Source organism: Clytia hemisphaerica, unplaced genomic scaffold, assembly GCF_902728285.1.
Source record: "Clytia hemisphaerica strain Z4C2 unplaced genomic scaffold, Clytia hemisphaerica genome assembly, whole genome shotgun sequence".
NCBI lineage: Eukaryota > Metazoa > Cnidaria > Hydrozoa > Leptothecata > Clytiidae > Clytia > Clytia hemisphaerica.
In genome coordinates, this window is record NW_027103851.1 from 2,407,588 (window position 1) to 2,434,087 (window position 26,500).

The 26,500-nt window shown below is 34.2% G+C and overlaps 3 protein-coding genes across 5 annotated transcripts; all 3 read right to left on the reverse strand.

Annotated features, from left to right (window-relative positions):
* Positions 1–636: 636 nt before the first annotated feature.
* LOC136807771 (doublesex and mab-3 related transcription factor 3, truncated-like) lies at positions 637–12,430 on the reverse strand. 2 transcript variants are annotated; one of them, XM_067064394.1, is made up of 5 exons: positions 12,236–12,430; positions 11,542–11,609; positions 11,140–11,219; positions 2,167–2,526; positions 637–1,652 (listed from the first exon to the last, which is right to left on the reverse strand). In XM_067064394.1, exons 4-5 carry the CDS (start codon positions 2,495–2,497, stop codon positions 886–888), a joined length of 1,098 nt encoding a protein of 365 aa, XP_066920495.1. In that variant the 5' UTR covers positions 2,498–2,526; positions 11,140–11,219; positions 11,542–11,609; positions 12,236–12,430; the 3' UTR covers positions 637–885. The 2 variants fall into 2 exon arrangements, with proteins under 2 accessions (XP_066920495.1, XP_066920494.1); XM_067064393.1 differs by lacking the exon at positions 12,236–12,430 and having other exon boundaries at positions 11,542–11,698.
* Positions 12,431–14,289: 1,859 nt separating this feature from the next.
* LOC136807772 (diphthine methyl ester synthase-like) lies at positions 14,290–18,998 on the reverse strand. Its single transcript, XM_067064395.1, has 8 exons — positions 18,831–18,998; positions 18,462–18,522; positions 18,167–18,230; positions 17,767–17,875; positions 16,133–16,253; positions 15,508–15,547; positions 15,105–15,211; positions 14,290–14,884 (listed from the first exon to the last, which is right to left on the reverse strand). The coding sequence occupies exons 1-8, from the start codon at positions 18,963–18,965 to the stop codon at positions 14,670–14,672; spliced, it is 852 nt and encodes a 283-aa protein (XP_066920496.1). The 5' UTR covers positions 18,966–18,998; the 3' UTR covers positions 14,290–14,669.
* A 171-nt stretch (positions 18,999–19,169) lies between these two features.
* LOC136807773 (thymocyte nuclear protein 1-like) lies at positions 19,170–23,987 on the reverse strand. Of its 2 annotated transcripts, none has more exons than XM_067064397.1 (3): positions 23,777–23,987; positions 20,031–20,245; positions 19,170–19,589 (listed from the first exon to the last, which is right to left on the reverse strand). In XM_067064397.1, the coding sequence occupies exons 1-3, from the start codon at positions 23,861–23,863 to the stop codon at positions 19,259–19,261; spliced, it is 633 nt and encodes a 210-aa protein (XP_066920498.1). In that variant the 5' UTR covers positions 23,864–23,987; the 3' UTR covers positions 19,170–19,258. The 2 variants fall into 2 exon arrangements, with proteins under 2 accessions (XP_066920498.1, XP_066920499.1); XM_067064398.1 differs by having other exon boundaries at positions 20,031–20,288; positions 23,777–23,862.
* Between the last annotated feature and the right edge of the window lie 2,513 nt (positions 23,988–26,500).

Sequence of the window (26,500 nt, forward strand, 5' to 3'; positions counted from 1 at the left end):
AGTTTATAATAGCCGGTTTTGATGGCTGGATCAACAGTTATTTTGGTTTAAGATCAATGATCTTTTGCTAAGTCATGCTGACTTTTTTTACAATATTTTAGCTGTGTCAGCAAAACTTTAAACCTAAATATTAAGTCATCAAGTAATTGCTCCATCAGCAATAGCACTAAGCCATATTGGTTTTTAAGAAAAATCAAAAGATTTTCGATAAGATGAACAGATTTATAAACTTTTACTAAAATTTACATACTTACAATGGCATCATGTTACAATAAACAAACGTTTTAAAATTTTATTTACAAAAAATGAAAAAATTTGGACATCGATCCGTCGATCGTTGCATTCTAGAATACAGGACTTATAATGTGCTTGTTGAACCAAGAAACATAGGTTGAACAACCATTAAAAGAGTGCTCAATACTCTTCGTAGAGCAAATTCGATATATAGTAATGTATTTTACATGGTGATTTTTGAAATATAACTTTATATTGAATACAGGACTTATAAATTTACCAAATAATCTTATAACCACCCTCTTTTTAAGAATTGGTGGTAATGCTTTTGATGCTAAGACAAAAAGATCTCTTATTAAGAACCTGATCTAACCGGTGAATCTACATTAACTTGGTAGATTCACCGGTTAGATCAGGTTCTTAAGAGAAGTATACCTATCAGGAAATCAAAATAAAATGAAAGATGAAGCAAACCTTGTCATACCAACAATCATCAAAGAAATAAAAAATCTCTACACTCAACTTACAAACAGAATTCCTTACTACAAGGAAGCTTTTTAGCATTTCATCTAATAACCAACTAAAAAAATAACAAAAAGTATTACAGATTTATGAGAAATTTAAGGGTCTTAAAATTCCATAGAAAAAGCATTACATTGCAGTTACAGGTTTTTTACCATTAACATACAAAACTGGGTTACTTTTCTCAATTCTCTTAAGTTCTTTGACGGACTTGAGATACGTCAGATAATCGGCGTGAGCATCCCGAAGTTTCGGCGACATCATTAAAGCATCTAAGGAACGTTTCCTTGTCTCAAGATAAGATTGTTTCTTATCTTTGATATGGTGCTTGTAACAAGAACAGTCAATATCTGTGCATGATGTATGAGGAGGTTTTGCAGAAGTCCGAAAATATGCCGGGTGTGGTATATAATTTGGTGGTTTGTACGGATATCTTTCATAAGGTGGTACCTGGTGCCTGTAAGGGTGCGGTAGATATACTGGGTGGTACACCCTAGGCGGAAGGACGCCAACTCTGGTTTTATCTTTGAGCGCAACTAGAGCTTCAACTGCAAGGTATATGTTGCCATGACAATTTTGTAGAGTTTCTGCAAGTGTGTACGAATCAAAATCAGGGAATATTTTAGTGATCACTTCGAATGGATCTTTTTTGGAGGCCTGATAACGAGATTTATTGTTATTGGAGTTTGAACACGTGTTAAAAGCACTGCGTGTAGATTTGATTGTTTTTGAGGATGATTTGTTTGTGATTGGTTGGTTATTGTCAACATCGTTGTTTTCAGGTTGTTCTGTAACTGATGGTTGGCGGTTGATGATGGGGTTGGGAGAGTGTTTTGGTGATTGTAATGAAGAAGATGTGGTAGATGTACTCATATTGTCCGACGAGGAGTCATGTCCTACATAGAATAATGTTATACCCTTAAGTTATGTGTAAATTTGTTTGGATTTTGAGTAAAAGACGATTCTAGCACTACCTCAATTCGTTCTAAACCGTCGTTGTATTCACGATTTTAAAGTGGTGCTTTAAAACTGTTTAAAATTTTAATCACGAACTTTCTCGTCTGTCAGAAATCTGATTCAATAATATATCCGTGGAAACTATTCTCATTATTTTGAACTTATTTAATTATTGGTGCAAACATAAATTACCGTAATAGAACTACATGCAGGGCATCCGATTTGAAACCTTAAGTACATTGGAGTCTCCATAACTTGAGCACGCACGGGGAATACAAGTTTGTTCGAGTTAAGGAACTTTCGACTTATGGAGTAAGGTTTATAAGACATTGTTAACTAAAGGGACCATAAAACTAGTTCGAATTACGGAGACATTCGAGTAATAGAGGTTCGAGTTAAAGAGACGAAGAGACTCCTCTGTAATTGAATTGGCAATATGATAAGACATCTTACTTTGACCACCACGGACAACAGGTTGGCTTCCATCTTCACTTTCACTCCTATGAAAGCTTTTATAATTGATTTTTAATTTTGCATCTTGGTTATTTTCTTCTTGAGCTTGCTGTCGTCTCAATGCCACTTGAGCGGCCATCACACGTTGCCGTTCAGTAATCAGAACACATTTGCTACACGGACAATCCTTCCATTTACAGAACCGCTTATGACCTTTGAGCCACGATACCACACCGTGGTTGCGGCAGCGTGCGCATTTTGGAGCACGCGGCGGTTTGGTTTCCGGTGAGATGATGTCATCCGTGTCAAGGAATGATGATGTATGATCCATTGTTGTTTAATTGTTTATTCGCTTTGATTCTGAAAATGAAGAAATTTTGAATTCAAATTTAAAAACATCAAAGTCATTCATCACCATCATCGGAAACAAGCAATAACCCTCTCTCCACAGTTTACGATCAGTCATAACTGTTCCGAGCTCTAGCGTTTCCAGGCCTATGTTTCCCGCTTTAGAGTGTCGAGAAACCTTCGTTTCTTCGGACGTTTAGGACCGACAGGACACCAAAGTCATTAAAATCATTGTCATGCTTTGAATAAAAAAACTGTTTCCACAACTTGAAATTCAAGTTCACAAGATTGTTCAAAATAAAAAAGTGTCAAAAATGTTACTAAAATCATTTATATATCTTTTAGTATCACAATAGAAATAAGAAACAGAGAAGACTAAAAGTATTGTCCCCTTTTCCCTATTATTTGTAAACAATAGATTATGCTTTATCAAAAAAGGGGACCAGCGTATTATTTTGTGTTGTATATATCTATTTTTCACGTTAAGACTCTTAAAGATTAACAAATTTAGGGAAAAATAAGACTTTAAATCAAAATCAAACAAAAATTTGAAAGAATCACGGTCGAAAAAGAAGAAAAACTCAAACTTAAACAAAATCTAGGACTTTATATCAAAGTCCAATTAGATTGTCACGAAATGAATAAAAAATCTGATTTAATACTCATCCAAAATTGTTTTTTTGGATTTTTGGATTCTTCATCGCATCATGACAGAATAAACTGCCGATGTATTTCATAAAAAAACAAGAAAAAATGACGATTTGGTCAAAACAAGGAATGAAAATCAAATTCTCTTGGCGTCAGTTTAATTGTCTTGTGGCCTCTGAACCCAAGCTTTATCTCTTGCGGTAGGAAAGATTTGTTAGTTAAGATTCTTTGAGTTCAGTTAAGATTTATGTTAAGAAAAGAAAATGATTGAAAAGTCTCACATATATCCATTTAATCAAAAGTCCACAACGGGAAGATCCAGACAGATTTGAAAATCTTCAAAGAAGAATAGAAAAATGAAAATATAAATCAAAACGTCACAAGGTACCAATTTTGATGACAAAACTTGACTCGCTTTCATTTTGTTCCAGAGAACATAAATTCGGCTCAATATCTATTCTATCCGGATGCGTTATATATCTGTTATTATCGGGCTTTTTTGCTTTACTAGAAAATTAGTAGCAATGATGGCAATGACCAGGAATTAACTAGACAATACACAAAATAAATCATTCACAATTTGTCTAAGGATGGATATATCTGTCGAAGAATTCCAATGAACTCACGTATTTATAGCCAAAAATCTACATTACATCAGTAGGCTAAAGACACAGTTTAAGCTGGTTTACTGACAGTCTCTAAATTGATAATGAAATCCCGACTTTTAAGGATTTGTAATTTAAAGAACAATTTAGCGGTCTGAAAAATTTCTCTTTCTTTTAGCATAGGAAAGAGAGGAGGATTTTTGCGATTTAACTTTTCGCGGTTTAACCGCTAATTGCCAGCGAAATGAAGTAATCAGAACTTTCCCAGACACCAGAAAATCGGTCTATCTTTAAAATGATTTGGCACAGTAGCGTAAAATCAAATGCCAGATTTCGATAGTGAAATTGTCGATCTGGTGAATAAAAAGATTGAGTATATTTTTGTTGTCTTAACTTTCGCCCTCTTCATCACAAACACTGATATGTGAAGGAATTTGGAGTATCGGCATCTTAAACTAATCTTAAGATTGTAAAACGAAATCATATGAATTTTCCAGTCACTGTCCGGGGGGGGGGGGCACTTGATTGATTCAAAAACGACTATACGTACAAACCAAACTAAATTTAGGCCTTTGAAATCGGATTCTTCAGTGCAGAGAAAATTTAGCCAAATTTGAGTAAATTTAGGTGAAAAATCTAGTACCCTTACAGTGCACTTTCTTGAAGATTTGGTCAGATTTTCAAAATGTTCACCCTTATAGTGTACTTTTTCTCATCTTTGCTGATTTCGACCCTTACAGTGCACTTTGGGAAGCTTAGAAAAGGGACCCTTAAGGGCCGCACGTATGGTAGGTCATTTACCTTGAGTGCCCCTCGCGGGGTCACTGTATATCGACGAACGGTCAGCAATGGACACCTTTCAAATACATAACTTTCAATTTCAATGCATAAAAAATTCTGTTTTCAATTGCAAAAATAGCTATCGCAATCAGATAAACGTCCTCTAGCTATATATCTATATAATATTGACAACCAGTCACCAACAGTCACTCCTTCAAGAAAGTCAGACAAGGCGTTGTCCCATATTTGATCGTTACATTTATATACAATCACACAAAAGGAAAGAAAAGGTCGATTAGGAAAAAAAGCATTTGTTTAAATAAAAACTGAATAGCGGGAAAGGGTTCCGAACCTTTTCAGATCATTATTATATTTTTCCTTTTTGGATACAAAGTGTTTTAAAGGGGTCAGATGGAGTGTAATACGAGTAAGCATCAAAAAAACCTTTTAGAAAAGATTGAAGTAGCAAAAAAATGGATGTCACACTTAAGTGATATTTTTGAAAAAATTCTTTTCAAGTGAAAAACATTTTTCGATTTTCGAACTATCTTTTTTTTGAAATTTAGCGCCTCTTGGACGTGACATTTGCATGAAGACAGCTTGCTTTATTAATTATCTGTTCTGTTTGACCAATTTCTTTACTTTTCTTGTCTGTTTTGAAAGCGCCAGTAACTGGAGATGTTCATATCTAAACAGCAGAATTTTTGGAGAAAAAAAATCCAGTAAATTTTTGCTTAGGCTCCGCTGTTCCAGTCAGTACCAGCACTTCGAGTTGAAATTATTCTAATACTAATTTACTGATTTGAACCTTTCTTTCCAGCATTGATACAAATTGTTCTTATTTTCTATTGATTTTGAGCCTCTTATTCTTACAATTGTTCTTACAATTGTACAATTGTCGCAGCAAAAAAGTCATATTACTTTGAAGGTAACGATATATTACAGTTGTTGAATAGAACCTAGGAAAGCAAAGACAATCCTCCGATCAATGACAAAAGAAAATTAAGAAAATCGAACCATCATCATTATTCCGCTTGGGGGGGGGGTTATTATAGTTTGGGCGAACTTATGATTTAACCGTTACCTTGATTCCCCATTAAACTTACAAGCATCAAATTTACCCCCCTTCACACAAAGAATTCAGTTAACTTCAAATTACAACCCAGCAGATAATAAACTTGAACCCAATCTGTCATAAACCATTCATAAAGGTTCGAATACGGCGATGTCTTTTGGTTAAACAGTGTGCTAGAGCTCATCACCAAATTTGAGAGTGCTCGTTAAAAAAGACTTCTGGCAAAATGCTCCACAAATGGAGCTTACAGAGCTACTTGATCCACCAAGGCGTTAAACCAACACTCAATGTTTCCACTATAAGTCTGGTCATTTTTAACGGCTTTTTCTTTCGCAAGATGATTTAATCAAAAGGATTGATAACTGAGGGATTTCCTCTACAGAGGCAACCACATGAAGCAATGAGCAAGGGTACAAAAGGGGAACTAAGTTTAATCCGCTCAAAAATCAAAACTTGATTTTGATGAAATGAATAAAAAAGAAAAGAGAAGAAAAAACAGAGCAAGCCGTCTGTTAAACCTGAACACAATTTGAAGATCACGCTTAAGAGATTAAAAGGAAACACTTTTCGTGGAAGACAATGTATATCTAATGTAAAATCAATCAAGCACTGATTAAACTCGTATCTAGTGAAAGAGACTTTCTAATGATTAAGATGTTACTTAATACAGTTGCGGTGTTGAGCAAAAAAAATATTTCAAATTTTATTAAAAAATATATTTCATAAGATAATAAAAAGAGAAGAATTAAGCGAAAAACTTTGTTTCCAAATTTAAATGAAATTGTAAGATTATTATCATTTATTTTAGTGATTAACTTTTATAGAATTTCTTTTTAATAAGTGAAAGCGGACCAGAAAGTCTACTTTAAAATCATCCAAGAACAGAACCCCTCATTCAATACAGGGATATTTCCCCGAAATGACCAAATGGTATCATTTAGAAAAGAGCATTGGTGACGGTCCTGAAAATGCGCTATGGGCCGATGATAAAAAAGTTTTAGGACTTCATTTCTTAAGGTGCTGCCTCGTAAAATGCAAAATTTCGTGCGCTTTTTAGTACCTAAAGTCGATAGAAATATAATTGTCCAATTTATTCAGACATCGTAAAATGAGTTAACGGACAAAAGCAGTGAATGAAGCAACAAACTAATAAATAAGCTAACGAACGAACGAACGAACGAACGAACGAACGAACGAACGAACGAACGAACGAACGAACGAACGAACGAACGAACGAACGAACGAACGAACGAACGAACGAACGAACGAACGAACAACGAACGAACGAACGAACGAACGAACGAACGAACGAACGAACCGAAAGGGAATAAAGAAAAGAAGTAACGAACAAATAGAACAGCGGGGAAACATTTAGATAACCTATATAATAAAGGGACCTTGAACCACGAGCACAGTCAGCACTTAGAGAGATACTAAAGTAAATTTTTGGTCATTATCCATGTTCTATAGCGGCGTTCCCATTCTTTCAAAAGCGCTCGACAAGGTACCAATACCAACATTTTTTGAAAATTAAAAAATGTAACAGTAGCTACATATATTTTAATAAACAGCAAGTCGGCATTAATGCATTTCAACAAAGAACGAAATTATTAAATCGCTACTATATAACAGAAAAAAAATCGCATCGTCAAATAATCAAAAGAAAGTAACATGTTAGAGGCAAAGTACTTAAATTTCAACACAAGTTAAAAAATAATAATAATAACAAAAATACATTGAAAAAACTTTTTTGCGACATAAAGATATGCGACTTTGTAATGAAATAATTGTAAGGAATGACAGGAGAGTGTGATATCTTATTTGTTATCTAACCAGTTCTTTAGCTTTGGTCATCAATATTGTCTATTCTTCTACTATTGTTGTTGTCAGCCACTCATATCAAAGAACACGTTTGGAGCTCTTTAGTGGAGGAGTTCAATGGAGAGCGTTGACGGAGCGATACCATCGTCGTACTGAAAATTTCAATTCCCGAACTAAGATTGCAGTGACTTTTCTAGGATGTTTTATTTGTCCTGTTTTACTTGGGCTAATCGGCTGAAGATGGTAAAGGGTAATTTCTAGAGCTGTAAAAAATAGCTTTTATCCAAGAAAGTGTGTAATATTTCATTTGTTATTTAACCAATTTTTCAGCCACTAATATTAAAGAACACATTTGGCCTCTGACATTAGAGAAGGACTTGAGTTTGATGGAAATCGGCGAGATCAATATGCCGAACTAAGAACCAACTAACTTTCCCGAGATGTTTCAAAGGTTTCCTCTGGGTTAGCTAAGTGCTTGAGAAAATTATGTGTTAATAATAAAGACATGGAAAATAGCTAATGTGCAAGTAAGGAAAATCGCTGGTCTTTTACGTATGAGAGTGACCAGTGGAATCTTGGTGACTTGACGGTATGCAATTTTTCGATTATTTCTTATTTTGAAAAATCAATCAAATAGAACATGCATCGACAAAAGAATTTTCGCTACTAGCTGTAACTCCAAAAAAAGTAATAAATGTCTCAAATATATCCACTCTCCCACTGCTAATTCTTCTTACTGACTTACTGAGATCGGCGAAATGGCCATGAAACTACTGCAGACAAAGAAGGTGATCAGTCTTGGGTGAGCAAGTAGTTGCTCCCGTCCGACTATTGAACTTCCCGAAAAATTGTCAATTGTGATTCAAAAATTCTTTCAAAATATTGCTTTTGTAGAAAATTATTACATTGTAACAAATTAACGTTATTTCTGTGAAAAAGTAGAACTTTTTCAAATGACAGATTTTAATTTTGTAATGTCGTAGAATTTAAAACCAAAAATAACAGATTTTTGTAAATGTTAAGTAAACTATCAGTAATCAAAATTTTGAATTCGACAAGCTCATTTTGACTTTAATTTCATTTTCAGTTCACTGAATTAAACCACCGTGCCAAATACCAATCCTCAACGAAGAAAACACCTTTAAAATTCTCTCATCCCCACTGGGAGAGAAAGTATTTAAAGCTTTAAGAATTCCCACGTGACTTTTGAATTTTGAACAACAAAATTTGAGACCCCACATTCTTAAACAGGAGAGTTTCTACCTCTAGGTTTATTCCTAAGTGCTAAAATATTCCCGCCGGTTTACTGAGACAGGGGTGTTAAATAGATACCTTTTCAAAAGCATAGTTACCCTTCCAGTGATGCGTGGTTACAAAAAGTAAACAATGTGCCTATGTTGCCAATATATCATTTTAAAACGGTCCTTCAAAGCTTAAGAAGCTACTTTTAATACACAACTCTTTTTATCGTCTCTTTTAGATTTTGAAACTTTTAGATATTAAAAAAGTCCGGCTGGCTGGCAAAAATAATATAAAAATGTAACATGTTTCAATGATCAAAAGCGGTAAAAGAGGCAGAAATTAAGATCATATACAGTACAATAGAATAAAACAATAACAAAAAGAAACAAACAGAAAAATAGACAAAATGTCAAAAAAGGGGGCCGATATTCAACTCAAGAAAAAAGGGGGATAGACACAAAAGATAACAAAATCACACCCAAGTGTAGGGTGTAACCAGATACCTTGATTCGTCTCAACTTTTCATCGTTTTCTCGTTCCCTTTAGAAAGGCGACGGCGTAAACTGAGATTGTAAAGACATTTAATAACAGTTACAAAAAAGATCCCTTCTTTTAGGTGAAACCCTTTACCTAATTAACCTACGGATAACTTCCCCCTGTTTGTGAAATGTAAATAAAAGAACAAAAATTACTGTATCAATCAAGCAATGGGAAAGTTTTCATTTGTAAGCGGTGACAACTTTCTACTGTATCCTTTCTGAAAGACTAACCGATATTCTTACACTTTGATATTTTTGGATTGTGTGAAAAAGTTTTAAGATATAGTAATTATTAAAAACATATTGAAACACAGCCCTACGTGTTTGAAAGGGAGGTAGAGTTCTTTCAAACAACATTTCGAAGCCTTTGAAACAGCCCCTGTATTAATGGAGATATTAACAATTTTGGAAATCTACACTCCCGGGGGTGCATAGACAAGTGAAGGGTACGGGTATGTACCGTCATTAAGGATGCCTATTAGTAACCTTAGATCCATGTAAGGGTTGGAAGAATCTTTAAAAATATTAAATTTCAGTTCCACCAAGGGTCAGGAAAATGGGGAAATTTCAACTTTTTGCTCCTTGAAATCTCGAAATTAGGTCAAATTAGTCAAATGAGGATCGTAAATTTCACAAAATCCCCTATTTTCCCACATTTTTAGTCCCGCTAAGACTTAAAAGTCCAAGGGTCGTCAGTTGAGCGGTACATACACTTCACCTCGCAACCCTGGTACCCAACCCGGATCTACACCGATGTGTATCCCGTATTAAATGTAACCCTATACTAAGCTTGAATAAAAAATTCATCAATCTAGTTTTTGTTGGCCGACGGAATGAGGTTAAAACACTTTGATGAAACGTGTGCGGCAAAATAAAGAAAAAGAAACGAATCTTTTTATTTTCCATGACCACGCTAGTTCTTTCGATAATAATATATACCTTAACTCGTTAACAAGTGTAAACTAACTAAAATCGCAAAATTAAAGCCATGTCTAAAAATTCCTTGAATGCACAACTTCGAAAAGACACATAAAGTTGATCACAAGACGCCAGACAAGGAATGACAAAACACACTCTACCAACTAAGTACGAGGGTTCCATCAATGGGAATTTCAAATGTTCTGCAGATATTGAAAGTATCATTTCAAATGAATTCAAAGGGATAAATGTCAACGCAACTTTGAAATCAAGAAATGCATACGCAACAAACTTTAAAGACGTAATAAAAATTAGCGTTCAAAATAGTTTGACAACACAAAAGATTCAATTGAAAGCTCGGTCACGTGACCAGAAAAAAAGAGAACAAAAGAACAGTAGCAGAAACTTTATCCTACGACATAAAATCGGCTAATGCTGAGATAACTTTTTATTGATTGTACGTAGTAATACAGGAGCGTAAAACCGATAAATATTCATTAATTTTTTTGATGGCATTTTTTGCCTGCACTAACTACATCCTCATTTCAATTTGTTTTTTCCCTTCACGATATTTCGACCACTTTACGTGTCTTTTTCAAGTTCACTCATTTCAATTTGCATATTTTTCAACTGATTTTTCCAAAAAGTTTAGTCCAAAAAGTATTTTTTTAATACCTCAATTCGCGGGTCCCTTCTCAAAACGTTTTAAAATCCTATCTACTTTCAAACCAATCACATGCGGTTGAGTCCCACGAAAGATGCTAGGGACAAAGGGATTGTCTCCTACTAAAAACAATTTGTCTCACTGAGTTCGAAATATTTAAAACTTTTGTTCAATCGAAAGATAATTAATTCGTAAGTTGTTGAAAAATTAAATCAAATAGTTAATAACGGTTCATTGTTCATGTGTTTTTCACTTACATTAAAGGGTAGATTTTTTTAGCAATAAAAGCTTTAATTTCCAGTATTTTAAATCAGAATAAAACAGTGTTCGTACCTTTTACGGGGTCTTCGGACGGTGCTTTCTCTGCACGCTGAACTGCAACAAACATACAATCTCGATACGTTGCCGGTGACCTTTGAAACAAAATTAAAAAGTAGAAGCTAATCAAGTGCCTAATTTATAAATACATAGATCTCGTTGCTAAGCGACAAAAAATGTTAACAAAAATGGCACTCCCTAGCACGTGTTATTTGAAAAGATGGATTCAAATTCAAACTGAATGAAAATAATTTGATGGTATTTGCAAATTATGGATGAAATGAAACATGTACGTAATTGAAATTGTAAATAATTGATTAATCTAGACATGTAATGATTAGGTTCGTTTACCTTTGGCACGCGCTATATTCGGAGAAAAATATGGAATTTATTTGTCTAAATACTTCTAAAAAGTACCTTTTTGTTTCCGAGTAGATTTTCCAGGACGGGTTTGATCTCGTCCACATGACGACACATATGGTAACCTAAGGAAGAGAAATGAGTGATCATCAGACATTCATTATCGATGTTTTTAGACATACAGTCAACTCTCTCTAATTCGAACTAAAATATTAGTCCCCTCAGCTTGAAATTAGTATAAAACACTTTCCGCTGTAATTCGAATATTTCTCTAATTCGAAGAAGATTCTTGGTCCCTTGATGGTCGAATTAGAGAGTTAACTGTAAAATAATTTAGGATGTAGAGTTTTGGTACTAACCACTGAAAACCTGGGTCAAGTAAGATAGAAAACCTATCAACGCTATTAATCAACGCTAGAAATCTATTAGAGGGAACTCATTCTAGCTTACCAAGGTCGACGAGAAGAGAAAAATGTAAGGTTCTTCTAAACTTTTCTCTTATAAAAAATTACATACATGTGTAGGAAGAAAGGCATTTGGGAAGTTTTACAGCGATACTGGTCGATTCATCAGACCCTTACTTAGGAAATGACTGTTGCAATAAAAGCCAACTTAAAATGAGATTAATCAGCTAAATCGTATTTATTTAGTGCTTATACACTAACAAGATAATACCTCACTTAAGAAAAAAAAAGAGAATACAATAAGATGCAAAGTGTTACAAAAGGGAAAAGAAAATTTTCTTTTTTACCACATTAATGAGTTTTACAGACAGAAATTTCAAAGCAGAAACTGTATTGACTGATGTTGATGCACCATACATTGTGATCCAGCCTGAAATAAACGTAAATTTGTTACAAGAACTGTGGGTAAGATCTTTTAGATAACAAATTGAGGATCTGCATCGAGACATTTTGCCATCGAAAAACTCAACTCAAGCCTATTTTTCCATTAGAACAATACATGACACTATTGGGGATCTCACAAGCAAAAATGATGATTGGTCTTAAAAAACAGATCATCGTAAAATTAAATAAAAGACTCATAAAATATGTAATTAAAAAATAGTAATAGTGGCAATGTGACAGTTATGTTTGACAACCGTTTGGATCAAGATTGAAACAAAATCTGACAGTTTGCAGGAAACTGTCAGCTCCTATTTCAAAACTAAGCCGAAATTAATCGAATGATTTTGTATCAAAAAGGATAGAATGATCTTCTTAAGTGAGATTTGTCCTCTTTGTTCTTTTCGTCATTCAGTGATCTGGAATTAAATACTCTTTGCTTTTGACAATCAACTATTTCTTTTCCTAAGCTGAAACTAAAAGAAAAAAAGAAAATTTATCATTATATATCTGACATTTTAATTACGTAAATTGATTTAGCAGAATCTTTTGTAATATCCTCTCTTTTAGGTATTACAAAAATTTTTTGATACATTATTACTAGTTTTTAAAGAAAAATCACATTTCTATTGATTAGTGAGGTCTGTTAGCACAAAAATACTTCAGATGGTGATTAAAGCATGAAATTTGGCACAGATGATTCTTAGAGGGTCTAAAACTTAATTTCAAACAGTAACACCAAATTTTGCCACCTGGCCACCTGCCAGATGACGTCATCAGGTAGCTTAGCAAAAATTTATTTTTTTGAAAATATTTAAAATCTGATGGTATCAGTGGAAAGAGCATGAAATGCTGATGAAAATTGAGGTATAAAACATGCCTTCAAAATCTTCCTATCAAAAGTTATGAAGGTTTAAAGTTTTGTGATGACGTCATCTTAAGCCTTTCCAGGCAAAACCTAAAATCCCGTAATAACGGAACTAGTTGACCAAATTTAGTGTTTTATACATGAATCCATGTCAAAAATCGAAGTTCCTTCTGATGCTTAAGTCTAAACAACATAAGAAGGCTTAAAACATCCAAAAAAATTAGTTGGTTGTACACTGTGTTCTTGAAGGGAGAACGCTGCGTTGATTTGCCTTATGAAGCTCAAAATCTAAGTTTTAGTATTCTGTAGGATTTAAAGCTTTTAATTCAATTTGAACATCGGAATCGGAAAAAGCAATGAATTTTGATATGAATTCATGTATAAAACATGAAATTTGGTCAATTTGTACTAAATGATGACGTCATCAAAAAACTTTCAACCTTCATAACTTTTGATAGGAAGATTTTGAAGGTATGTTTTATACCTCAATTTTCATCAGCATTTAATGCTCTTTCCGCTGATACCATCAGATTTTAAATATTTTCAAAAAAATAAATTTTTGCTAAGCTACCTGATGACGTCATCTGGCAGGTGGCCAGGTGGCAAAATTTGGTGTTACTGTTTGAAATTAAGTTTTAGACCCTCTAAGGATCATCTGTGCCAAATTTCATGCTTTAATCACCATCTGAAGTATTCTTACGTTTTTATGTGCTACCTGACCTCACTATGATTGATTAATTGATTGATTGATCAATATCGTTTGACCAACATCGTTTATGGTATGTATTTAAGTTAGAGACCGATCGAAAGTGGCCAAGTGTGACATATGATTAAATGGTGCTAATTGATAAAATTCTTTAAAAAGTTTAGAACAGGGAACACGTTCAACCGTCTAATATTCTGGTATCTAAGGTTAAAAGAAAAACATTTTATTTTCTTTCAATTTTGAGATTACGTCCAATTAACATAAATCAGTTAATTAAATAATTTGTAAAAAGATACCTTTAAAACTTCAGGTTAGCAAATAAAAATTTCTTGCACGTGTCAGTTTATGCTGTATTTATCAAAGTACGGAAACAGTGAAGAGCCAAGTTGTTTCTGAGTTGTTTCAAAGTCTTACCTCATAGTATAGGCTCAAAAACAATTTATAAAAGAGATAATTTGTAAAAAAGTAAAATAATTTTATAATTTGATTTAAATCTCCACCTACAAAATAATTGTCTCCTTCAGTTGTGGATAATATTCACTTTAACGCATCCCTATGATAATGTGTCTTGAATGTATGTCTTATGGATAATAATAACCATTTTTTTAAATTTTAAACCATACACCACACTAATCTTGGTTGCTAACACAGTAGCAAGCACCTAAGCACCTTGCCACCCAAAGGCATCATTTTTGGGCATTTACTTCATTCTCAATACAGTAACAACTCGTTCGAAGTACTCAGCCAATTGAATCAACAACAACAATTATGCAGAAGGAAGTCCTGCAAATTCACTTGGTTGTATTGCAAATAATTTTAACATGTCAGTTTCAATGAAATGCATATCACCTGGGATCACCAAAGAATGTATAGGTGGTCCTAGATCTGTATCTCTTACTGTAGACATTTTACCACTGAATATTTGTTGATCTTCCCAACCAATACGAGCAAGTGCAACACAAAAACTGTCTTCCGTGATCACTGAAAAAGACCATGAAGATATCATTTTGGAAACCAAAAAGTAGAGTTAGCACCAGGAAATAATTGTAACATAAAACATGAAAACTGGTGATCATTGAGCTGTTTTCCTTGTACAAATACATATCAAATCTTATTACTGGAATAGTTTAACTTGCAGACCAAGTGAATGCCAGTAAAATTATACTTAACAGCAAAATGTTAGAAAAGAAAGTATACTTACAATCTTTCCCTTCTATTTCTTCATCCCCTGATTGAACAATTTCCAATATTTGTTGAATTGCATCATTAGCTGTTAAGTACCTTGGTGGTTCATATATTTTACGGCCCCTGTGGAATGAGAGAACAAATAAAAAAACAATGTTTGAAATGTTTCTCACTGGGCAGTTTGCATGTTCCAAAAGTCTCAAGATTATACTCCATGACAGACTGTATAGATTAACAAGCTACATGCTGAATAGACTTACAAAGCTAATGTAATAGCAACATAGAAAAATTGGCAACAATAGTAAGAAAATGAAAAACTGGTAACAGATGAACGGGCGGACAAATGAACGGACGAACGGACGATTTACAGGACCTCCGAGTCTCCTCCGGTCTAAAAACCAAGTTTTGAAATATCATACCTCATCATATTTTCCACACTCTGTTCTTTTACTTTGATATCTGCAACACAGAAAAGTTTATATTATCAATATATGAGTAACATTAAATGTCACTTCGAAACTGCTATACTAAATGCAGAAGCATAAATTAGGCCGCAGCCTAGAACATAATACGATTTCAGCTAGAAAACAGACAAAAACTATTTTAGTTTTAAGAACCTGAAATTTCATATTATAATCTATCCGAGTCAATAATAAATATGTCCATGATACGAGGATTATCTTGTGCAAATTGCAGATGGAGTGTTTTGGAAGATTCTCCTAGCTTTAGACTAAAACGCTTCCTTCAAAGTTACTGGCTAAAATCATGTTCACACGTTACTGTCCCGTTTCGCTCCGGTATGATATTCGTTACTGATCGAGTGTGTTCATATTGGTTTCAGAACGTTTCGGAGCAAGAAAACGGAGCAGTTCCGTTCCGATGAAAAAAGTGGAGCGAAACCGTTTCGATCTGTTTTGCTTTGTAACGTCTTCTTTTCTGAAGTTTTGAATTTTGACGTTCACACTTGTTTCGGAACCGTTTCGTTTCGTTTCAGGACGGAACCGTAACGTCTGAACATGGTCTAAATCTTGAAAGCGCACTCACCTAAGAGACAAAGAGTGTGTAGTCCTCGCTTTTTGTTTTGAGCAATCTTTTCAAAGAAACTTTTAGGTTTCCAGTTTTCATTCCACATGACAATTGATACTGTTTCACCAAAATTATACAGCTGAAAATAATGTCTTTTAAATTTAAGTGCAAGAAATAATTGGCAGTTTCTTAAATGGATATGGATATCGAAACGTTTATTTTCAAATTATTTGGTCATTTTTTATTTCTATCAAAAGATAGCATTAGTGACAGTGTCCAGGAACAGTTTATTGTGTTTAGAATTAAACTAAAATATTAAAAGCAAAACTTAGTTTCAGCATTATCAGCCAAAAGGGCTGAAAAGAAAATACATGTTTTTTTTCTATAAGCATAACATTTATGAGCATATGTAGGCTCAGTTTTTGATACCTAAACAATGGCTCTATCGTTTAAGAACAATAGAATGCTAAGCATAATGCAAGCCTGGTATAGGGGCAGACACTTGTTTATAAAACAAGTGATACTTTTTCGACCTACCTGGTTATGCATTTAACACATATATAATTGATATCTACGTGAGCATGAACGTTAAACAATCATTCAGAACACAAATAGTGACGATTTATTAAAATTAGTCGTTTGTTTCTTATAAAAAAAACGTTTAGAAACCAAAATTCCATGCTCTTGAAATATTCTTTCATATTCAAGACTTCGTGAGCATAAAAAGACATCTATCTCATCAAAAAATTGAGTAATTTGCTTATCAATAGTGATTCTTATAGATAAAGATGCATTTTTTGAGCTGAAAAGTTTTTTACAAAAATCTGCTTGACCCATCTTTTACCTACTTTCATGCAAAAAAATCAGAAAAAAAACAACGATCCAATATTTCACAATGTCCAAAAAACCCTTTTTTTAGCCGTTTTTTGGCCCAAATTTGCCCAAAAACATTTTTTTTCGAAAATCGGGCTCAGTCACATTCGAGGGTTTATAGTTACGCATCTTTGTGCAAAAATCATAAAGAATGAAAGAGCCAATCTCGAGAAAAGCTAATACCTAAGTAATTGATAATGTGCTGATAGAAAAATATCGACTTTGGCCAGTTTTTCTATAAAAACACGCCAAGCAACCAAAATTTCATGTCTAAACACACATATGCTTCAAAAGTAAGCCCTCGTGAGCAAAAAAAAACATCTATCTCATAAAGAAATTGAGTAATTTGACTAAGAACATTAATGTATGCTTATTAATAGTGGTTCTTATAGATAAACATGCGTTTTTTAAGCCAAATAAATTTTTTTGCAAAAATCTGCTTGAGCCATCTTTTACCTATGATGGTACCCTACTTTCATGCAAAAAATCAGAAAAAATTAATGTTCCGATTTTTCACAAAGTCCAAAAAAACCGTTTTTTAGCCGTTTTTTGGCCCAAATTAGCCGAAAATTTTTTTTTTTCGAAAATCGGACTCCGTCACATTTTGGCCATCACCGTTTTGCACCTTTGTACCAAAAATCAAATGATTCCTATGATTCAATCTCGAGAAAAGCTGGTAACGAACGGACAGACGGATGAACGGACAGAGGTGAATTTATAGGACCTCCACCCCACCGGGGTAGGTCCAAAAAACAACATGTATTTGAAAATTTCTTAACCTGTAAACCACAACATCCAGCAGCATTCATTATTGAAGCATTATGGATAATCTTATACTTAATATTCTTCTCTACAGCTCTGATAACCAAATCTGTATGTGTTGTTGCTCTAAGATTTATAACAGTTGAAAGAGTTGAAACAGTAGAATCAGAAAGAAAATTGACACAAAGCGAAACTCCCTTTTGGGTATACATCATTAATGACTTTGTCATGTTTTAGCTTAATCAGTATCAAAATGAGAGATAGGAATAAAAGGAGTACAGGGCAAGGGGCAACTATAACTCTAATGACAAAAGACAGACAGATGGCCCCTGTCTAGAGGGCTATTTGAATTTATCCCGCATCTCCTGCATATTTTCAAATGAAAATGGCAAATGGCAGAATGAAAATTTCACGTACCCAAGTGGGTCACCAACAACTAGAAACACGACATCTTTTTCCTTGGCATTTTCCAATATCGTATCTAAATGAAATACATTAGAATTTAGGAAAAAACTAGCGTGGATTTGAAACTCGGTCATTAGGTATTAAACCAAAGAAAGGGATAACAAATCTTAGTCAAATCTAACAGTCTTTTGAGTTCCCCCACCAGGTTTGAGCCATAAACTAACCCATATGAACCGAATTTGATCACTTCTGGAGTCGGATACTATGCCAAAGTTTTTCTAGGAAAGAAACTTGAAATCATCCAAACCTGATTCTTGCTCAACAAGTGTTCTATCTGCAAGGATTACTTCACGACCATAAAATTGTTCCTGCAAATAAAAAGATCATAACAATTCCTACTATACAAAGTCCTACATTATACAAAAACATTATGCAGAATTATACTTTAATTTTTGTCCCAAATGAAAAAAATCCAATAAGCAATTCCTCATTGCAAAATAGTATGATATTTTTTTTCATCCCCACTCCAAAACAATTGAATTCAAATCCCAAGCTATGAAAAAACATAGGAATATCAATCCCAATCGAGTTCTGGTCCGTTATATCTACCCCCACTGGCTGAAAAAATCCCACCAGGTCTGTGAGAAGAGGGTGTCATTTAAAAGACAGATCATACCAAAGCTTCTTTTCCTCCAGTTAAAATTGATGTGTAAGCTTCCAAAAAGACTTGATCTGCTTTTTTAACAGCTTCCAATCCTTTCACAGTAATATCTTTAGCATCACCAAGTCCCAATCCAATCAAGTATAACATTTTTTTTGAATTATTTGAAATATACCTTTGCTTCTAAAAAAAAGATTAAAATGAATCAAAGATTGTAAATAAACTTTCATACCTAAAAGTCTTGGCCTTTAGGTGGAATAACAAAAAAGATATTAAGTCTGCACAACCTTGCGTTTACTAATTAATTGATTGATTTTAGGATTTCAATAGACAATTTGGACCCAACTTCAAAAGTAAAAAGAAAAAGGATTTTTATTTCCCAAAATATTTACAATATAAACAGAAAATGTATAAAAGTTTAGCGTCTATAATGGTGTCAAAGATTATGGTTCTTCAACTTCTTCCAGAGTCAAAATGTAATCATATTCTTCTTTGGTTAATGGTTGCACCGAAAGGCGAGCTCTTGTAAACAAAGCGACGGATTTCAAAGGACCATGGGAAGACTTGTGTTCTGAATGAAGTTTTTTAAGTTCTGGGAGACCAATATATCTTTTCATCATCCGCTCATACTTGACATCCACCATAAACCATTTTGGATTTTCTTTTTGTGATTTTGGATCAAAATGTACATCTTTAGAATCAAACTGTGTATGATCAGGGTAGCTTTCTTTTACGATTGTCATAATTCCAGCGATGCCCGGGACTTTACAATTACTGAAATTTTAACATTATCAAAAAAACACATATTAACATGATCATAACACTATTGGTTAATGTACCTGGATGCCCTTTTTTGGATCTTTAAATAACTAACATATGATGTTGTCAGTCTTGAAAATCTTCTGTGACTATTTTGTCATGAACTTTTAACAGTTGGCGTCAATTCTTAAAATTGTTCAAAATAAGATCCCCTTTTAAATACCCACTCTTTAAAAAAGTTAAATAATTTGAGCTAAAACTTTGTATGTAAACCTCCCTCGACAAAATAAGAAGCATCATGAGTCATATTACATTATCGCTTGCCAAATTTGTGTATTTACAGACGATTCTGGAGGATTTACAGATGAAAACTTTAGAAAACCTTGATCCAAATGGTTTTAACTTATGTGCCTGTAAAATAAAAAATCTTAGGATTTTCAAAAAAGTAACCAATACCTGTGATAGAAGAATGCTTTGTCACCAACTTTCATTTGATCTCTCATAAAGTTACGTGCTTGATAATTTCTGACACCATCCCAGCAGGCAGTTTGTTTTGGCTCCTTTTTAAGATCTTCAATGCCAAACTTGACATCAACTCCTTTTTCAATTCTTGTCTCTGGCTCTGACTTCATCAACCAAAATTTCTGTTCATTATTTTCAGCCGCTGGTTCCTGGTAAACAAATGTCATAGACTTCATATTGATAAACCATGATCTGGTGAGACATAAAAGGACTAAAGAATTCACTATATTGGACAATCTGTATTTATAATATTTAGTGAAGAAATTCAAAAGATTCCTGTCCATTTGTTTCATCAAGAAATCTGGCTGGGAGAGCAGATGTGTGAATTTCATCCTGCTCATCATCATTGTATACTGCACCCTTATTAGGCAGATTGAATTGTCCATCATGGTCATAAAACTGGTTGTAGGGCAATGAGCAGTGGACAGAAAGGGAATAAGAATGACTTTGAGTAAATTTTGGCCTCTTAATCTGTCTTAATATGTTTTTTTTTTATAATTTGGACATTATGACAAACTTTTTTCAGTCATACAAAAAGCATGAAACTTGACAGCTTTTTATAATATTGTTTAAAGGTGGCTTCAGCAAAAGAGTTTAATTTGGTCAAAACAATAGGAAACAGTGGACAACACACACAAAATGTTTGAGACATGCTGATTTTTAATTGGATCTTTAATCGCTATTTGTAAGTGAAAATACAGACCAGATATCCAACAGTCCCATGTTTTGACCAATTGTCCCAAGTTAGAGCAGTTGACAATATGATATAGTTGTTTTGGAGAACGCGACGGCCTATTGAATAACTAATTACTCCACAACAGTTACCTAGAGACAAGATAATTTATCACATTTTTATTGGCTGAGGGAAAGTAATGTATGTGGAGTAATTTGTTATTCAATAGACCATTGCGTTTTCCAAAACAACTATTTTGTGATGTATGTAGATTTTGTCTGAAGTCATTGAAAACTTGACAATTCCCAGGCATAAAACTGCAATCATTTAAATTTACAAAGGTCAAAATTAAATATTAAGAAGAAAAAAAAATGATATCCCCAAATGGAATTGAATGGGCCATTCCAGAAAATTTTCATTACCCCTGTCAGACAACGTACATTAAAAAAAATTTCTAGCCTAGAAATACTGTATTTCTTTTTTTTTCCCTTTTATCTTCCTTTCCTGCTCTTATAAAATGAAGTTTTCTAAATAAAATCCATTTCATGGCAGATTAAACAGAATCGGAAGTGCAAAAATAAATAAAATTTCTATGAATTTCAATTTTATTTTTATTTTATTTCTGCAAAAAAAACGTTGGCGATTCCGTAAACCAGAAAATAAAAAAGTAATTGCCTTAAAACTAAAAAAACTTTTAAATCTGTTTTTTTCCATTCATTCTTCAAAAAATAAAATTCCCTGAGTTTCCCTGAGCAGACTGGGAAAAATTTTTTTTTTCCCTGGGTTTCCCTGAGTTTCCCTGATTTTTCTGAAAATTTATCATATTTCCAGGTTTTCCAGGGTCTGTCTGAACCCTGATTAAAATGGATAAACAATTTTTACACGAATTTTCCATTTAATTCTAAAAGATTTAACACTCATAAACAATCAATAGACGAATAGAGCCCCAATTGGGGTACCCTACCTTTTTGGAACACCCATCATTTAAAGATTTTCCAAATTTCATGAAAGCCTCTGGAAATTTATCAAAACATCTTACAATTTGTTTTTGTAAAAAAGATACACGTTTTTTTTTTATAAGGAACCTTAACTTTGCTCTGAGCCTGGAGTTCCTTATTTTTACAGAGAATTTCAGTCTCAAAGTTCCTTATCGAGTTCCTTACTACATAGGAAATTTTGAACTTTTTGCCCCTTTAAAGATCAAAATTTGGTCAAATTAGTCCCAATAAGGTACATTATTTTCAAATCCACTTATTCTCAGCCTGAGCAGTTCCTTAACAATTCCTTATTTTTTGAACCATTTTCAGCCTCGAGTTCCTTATAAACGTGTTCCTTATAAAAAAAACAACGTGTATTTCAGCTCCCTGATTAACCATGCATTTTTTGAAGTTCTGAAATTCTAGGAAGAACATCTTCAAAAAGAACAAGTAGAACTGTTCTAGTTTCTGCTAGCTTCTGAGACGATTCTGATTGGTTATTATGAATGCCGTTCCGACAGTGGAAACCCCTTCGTGAAGCTATTTGATTGGTTCACATGGCTTAAAATTACGTCATATTTCTACTTTTATAAATGGTACCCTTCATCCAGTGGTGAGTGGTGAGTACTAAGAGGCTTCTGATTGGTTCATGAGTCAGTGGAAACCCCTAAAACAAGCAATTGAATTTTGAGCCATGAAATGTATATAGTTGATTTACAGAGATGACAGGTTCCCTAAGGTTCCGAAGGTGAACCTGCCATTTATCTCTATCTGTGTATGATATTTGTGTTCTATCTATCTGGGAACCTTTGAAACCTTGGGAACCTGCCATTTATCTCTATTTGTGTATGATATTTGTGTTCTATCTATCTGGGAACCTTCGGAACCTGCCATTTATCACTATCTGTGTATGAAATTTGTGTTCTATCTATCTGGGAACCTTCGGAACCTTGGGAACCTGCCATTTATCTCTATCTGTCAGTCTAAACTGAAACTCCTATATCAGGATTAGAAACTAGGCTAGTCTTACCTCTTTTATCTTTCCTTTTACAACAATAGAATGCTGACAAGTTAACACAACACATTGAAAAGTAATCCCTGGCTGAGAGAAGTTTATATTGATATCTGCAACAAAAAAGAAAGTGGTCTCTTCTACTGATTGCTTCCTGGCGCTCCTTCACATCTGTTTATAAAATTTCCATCAATCAGGTTGCTACATTTCAAATGGCCCTTCTTTTTGGCACCTGTGGCCTCTCAGTGCCTTGCACCACGGGCAGCTGTAAAATCCCACGTGTCCTTCATATATATTTTTCAATCTGTGATTCTAAGGCTTAGGTTTTTTCTAATCTTCAATTTACTGAAGAAAGCGGGAATTTGATGCGAGGGTTAGATTGTCCACAAAGTGCTGTAAAAAATCATTGAATAAAAGAAGAACTTTAAATCTTTAATATTTTCATTTTGAAGAATTGGTGCAAAAAAGTGAAACATCGAAAAGTTTCATTTTTCATTGGTTTAATTGAAATAGGGGATTTGGAAAACTTCCTATGTTTGTTTTTTTGCACAATTCCCTGTAACTATGGGCAAGCCAAGCACCTGGTTGTTAAGATGTTGGCTTGAAATCGAAAGCGAAACCACTGAAAATGAAAGTAAAATCGGCCCGTACTCGAAATCCCGTAATCTTGATATACGAGTTTAAGTCTATACTGTTTGTGTATGATATTTGTGTTCTATCTATCTGGGAACCTTCGGAACCTTGAGAACCTGCCATCTCGCTCTGTAAACCAACTATATTTCATGGCTCAAAATTCGATTACTTGTTTTACAGTTTTAGGGGTTTCCACTGACTCATGAACCAATCAGAAGCCTCTCAATACTCACCACTGGATGAATAGTGCATCGAGCAATGTGTATACTCACGTATTATACACATACATATACAGACATATATAACGAAAACCCGGAAGGGTTAACTTGTGTTCATAGACATTTTATTGAGACTTATTAGAAGAAATATCATATCATATCATTACCTTCTTACAGTCTTTTGAAACTTTATCCAAGTTTTCATCCTTGACAATGTTATCAGTAGTCCTTCGTTTCTTTCTAGCAGGAGCCATAACATTAGTCCTTTTGTTCTGGTTTAAGTTTAATTCTCAGTCACGCGGATTTCTGGATTGGATTCCAAAAAAGAAAAAACAGAAAGCACGTGCTTTTGTTTTGATTTCGATAGCCACCACTACCATTTTGAAACTAACCTAAAATCTTACTTTGCTCACAAACCAGTCAGAGGTGCTTGCCGGTGCTTACTGAGTCGTGCAACAAAAAATAATTGAGGTTTGATGATCTGTATCTAGGTTGGTTTATTTACTATTGCCTGGGATCTACACTGATCTAGACATTTCCGGATTTCTTCGACCGGTCCTCACAAACTTGAAACCTAATAATAAAAGCCGGATACACTCAGTTACATTTCATATTATATTCCAGTTTGAAACGGACTATGTAAAAAAGCAAAAGACAGAAGAAATGAAGAAGAAAGAAACTGAAGGAAGGGACAAAAAGGAAGGAACAAACAAATGATAGTGAGAAGAAAATCAATGTTACCATTTTCTTATCAACCCCAACTTTTTGCCTGCATTTTGGCAAAGTTTTAGTCAGAGATTAGAAAATCTACAGTCTGGGTAAAAAAAAGAGCACTGTTTTTCATTTTGATTGCGTGATTTGTGTCATTTTGCTGATTGCAAATTGGACTGACACAGTAGTCTGAACTGTGTGTGTGTGACGGTGCTGACTTCCTTGTACGGGTGAAAGTAGATTTTTTATTATTCAATTCGTACTAAACCTGGCAGTATAGCAGACGACCTATCTTTATACCCAGACGATCTCAATCGAACGGAATCGACGATCGAACCAATCGAACCAAATCGAACGCAATCGACCGATTGAAATTCGATTGTCGAACGCAATCGAATCTCAATCGAACGTCAAAATTCTGGGTAATATTCGATTGGTTCGATTGTTGTTCGACTGGTTCGATCGTCGATTCCGTTCGATTGAGATCGTCTGGCTTTATTCTTGCAGCTTCCAAACATCCAAACTCTCAAACATCACAAGCCGAATGAAATTACTTTCGATTTCCCGTAGAAATTATGCGATGAACAATCTGGGGGTCAGTGAATCAACGATCGAACGCGCAATCGAACGCAATCGAACATCAATCGAACACAATCGAACATCAATCGAATCTGAAAATTGCGGTAATATTCGATTGAGATTCGATTGCGTTCGACAATCGAATTTCAATCGGTCGATTGCGTTCGATTTGGTTCGACTGGTTCGATCGTCGATTCCGTTCGATTGAGATCGTCTGGTTATACATATCTTAAAAACGAGAAGAGACTTATCTTATCTTATCTTATCTTAATACAAAAATTACGGGAAACGCATGTTTGGACTTTGTACCCTATGCCGCACACAAGCATTTACTTAAGCCAAAATACCGCAAACTAAAGGCGGGACAAAATCAGTTTTTTTAAGTTTGCGAAAAACGCCACATAGAAGATCTTTCAAATTCAGTATGTGAATAGACCAAAGGTCCGCGCTTGATGACTTGATGATGGATCGATATGTGATCGATGGATTACTTAACGATCCGTATGGGAGATCGATGGAAGATTCAGCCATTAAAAAGTCTTGAGTATCGATCCTTCGTTGATCCATTATCGAGCTAGTCTTTCAATCAAGTAAATCGATTCGTAATCGATCGTTAATCGATTCGTCATCGATCGTTAATCGATTTGTTATCGATCATAAATCGAGTATGAGTCGATAGGGTCGATAAGATTGATAAAAGATCGATGATAGATTGATAAATAATCGATAACCAATCATAAGCTTAAAAAAATCTTGAGTATCGATCCTCCATCGATCTCCCATCCGGATCGTTAAGTAATCCATCGATCACATATCGATCCGTCATCGAGCCGTTCCGATGATCGATCCTATCGAGCACGGACGTCTGGAATAGAGCAGTAAAAAATACAACTTTTCTATTTTTCCTTTTTTTTGCAAAAGTTCTAAGTATGAAAATAAAGGGATAATGATAATTGAATAGACCTTTTTTTAAAGAGGCAGCCATGTTGAATAATTATGTACTCCAGCATAAAAACAATGATACAGCCACGCATAATTACTGTATCATGCATATTTTAAAAATTTTGATGGAAGCTGTTGGAAGGGCTCTTGACAGAAAATCGTTTGTTTTATTGTCAATGATTACAGTGCGGTTAATAATTTTGTTAGATCTGACAAATTAATGTTTGTAAGTGCACTTTATAATTTTGATTCCCATTGAAGAATCATATTCTGGTTTTCATGTTATTAGATGCTGTTTTAAAGCTTTAGAGCTAGCCTGCCTGAGATCAGATTGTGCATTGACATTCTGGTTGTTTTCTGTCCACCACGCTGGCTGTATACAGGAGACCCGTCCTGTATTTTTATAATCTGATGTATATACTTTAATGGGATAAATTTTCGCGGATTTCGCGGATTTGGGTGTCATCCGCGAAAATAAGTCCCATTGGAAATTTGAAAAAGGCCCATCCGCGAAAATTAGTTTCCGTGAAAAATTCGAATTTTTTTTGCGATCCGCGAAATTTCTATTTTGATCGTTTTTTGTTTTTTTTTCTACATGAGGCAACCCTCGAAAAAGGTCAAATCCTCGATATGCTTGTTAGCAAAAAATCGTTTTCCTC

Coding starts and splice junctions, on each gene's coding strand:
- LOC136807771 (XM_067064394.1), bottom strand. CDS start 2,497: ATGGATCATACATCATCATTCCTTGACACGGATGACATCATCTCACCG. Junction 1,653..2,166: donor TGTTGTCCGTGGTGGTCAAA/GTAAGATGTCTT, acceptor TATTCTATGTAG/GACATGACTCCTCGTCGGAC.
- LOC136807772 (XM_067064395.1), bottom strand. CDS start 18,965: ATGTTATACTTGATTGGATTGGGACTTGGTGATGCTAAAGATATTACT. Junction 18,231..18,461: donor ACTTGTTGAGCAAGAATCAG/GTTTGGATGATT, acceptor TATTTCATTTAG/ATACGATATTGGAAAATGCC. Junction 17,876..18,166: donor GTTGTTGGTGACCCACTTGG/GTACGTGAAATT, acceptor TATAAATCTTAG/AGCAACAACACATACAGATT.
- LOC136807773 (XM_067064397.1), bottom strand. CDS start 23,863: ATGGCTCCTGCTAGAAAGAAACGAAGGACTACTGATAACATTGTCAAG. Junction 20,246..23,776: donor TTTCAAAAGACTGTAAGAAG/GTAATGATATGA, acceptor TTTGTTTACCAG/GAACCAGCGGCTGAAAATAA. Junction 19,590..20,030: donor AAAGCATTCTTCTATCACAG/GTATTGGTTACT, acceptor TTAAAATTTCAG/TAATTGTAAAGTCCCGGGCA.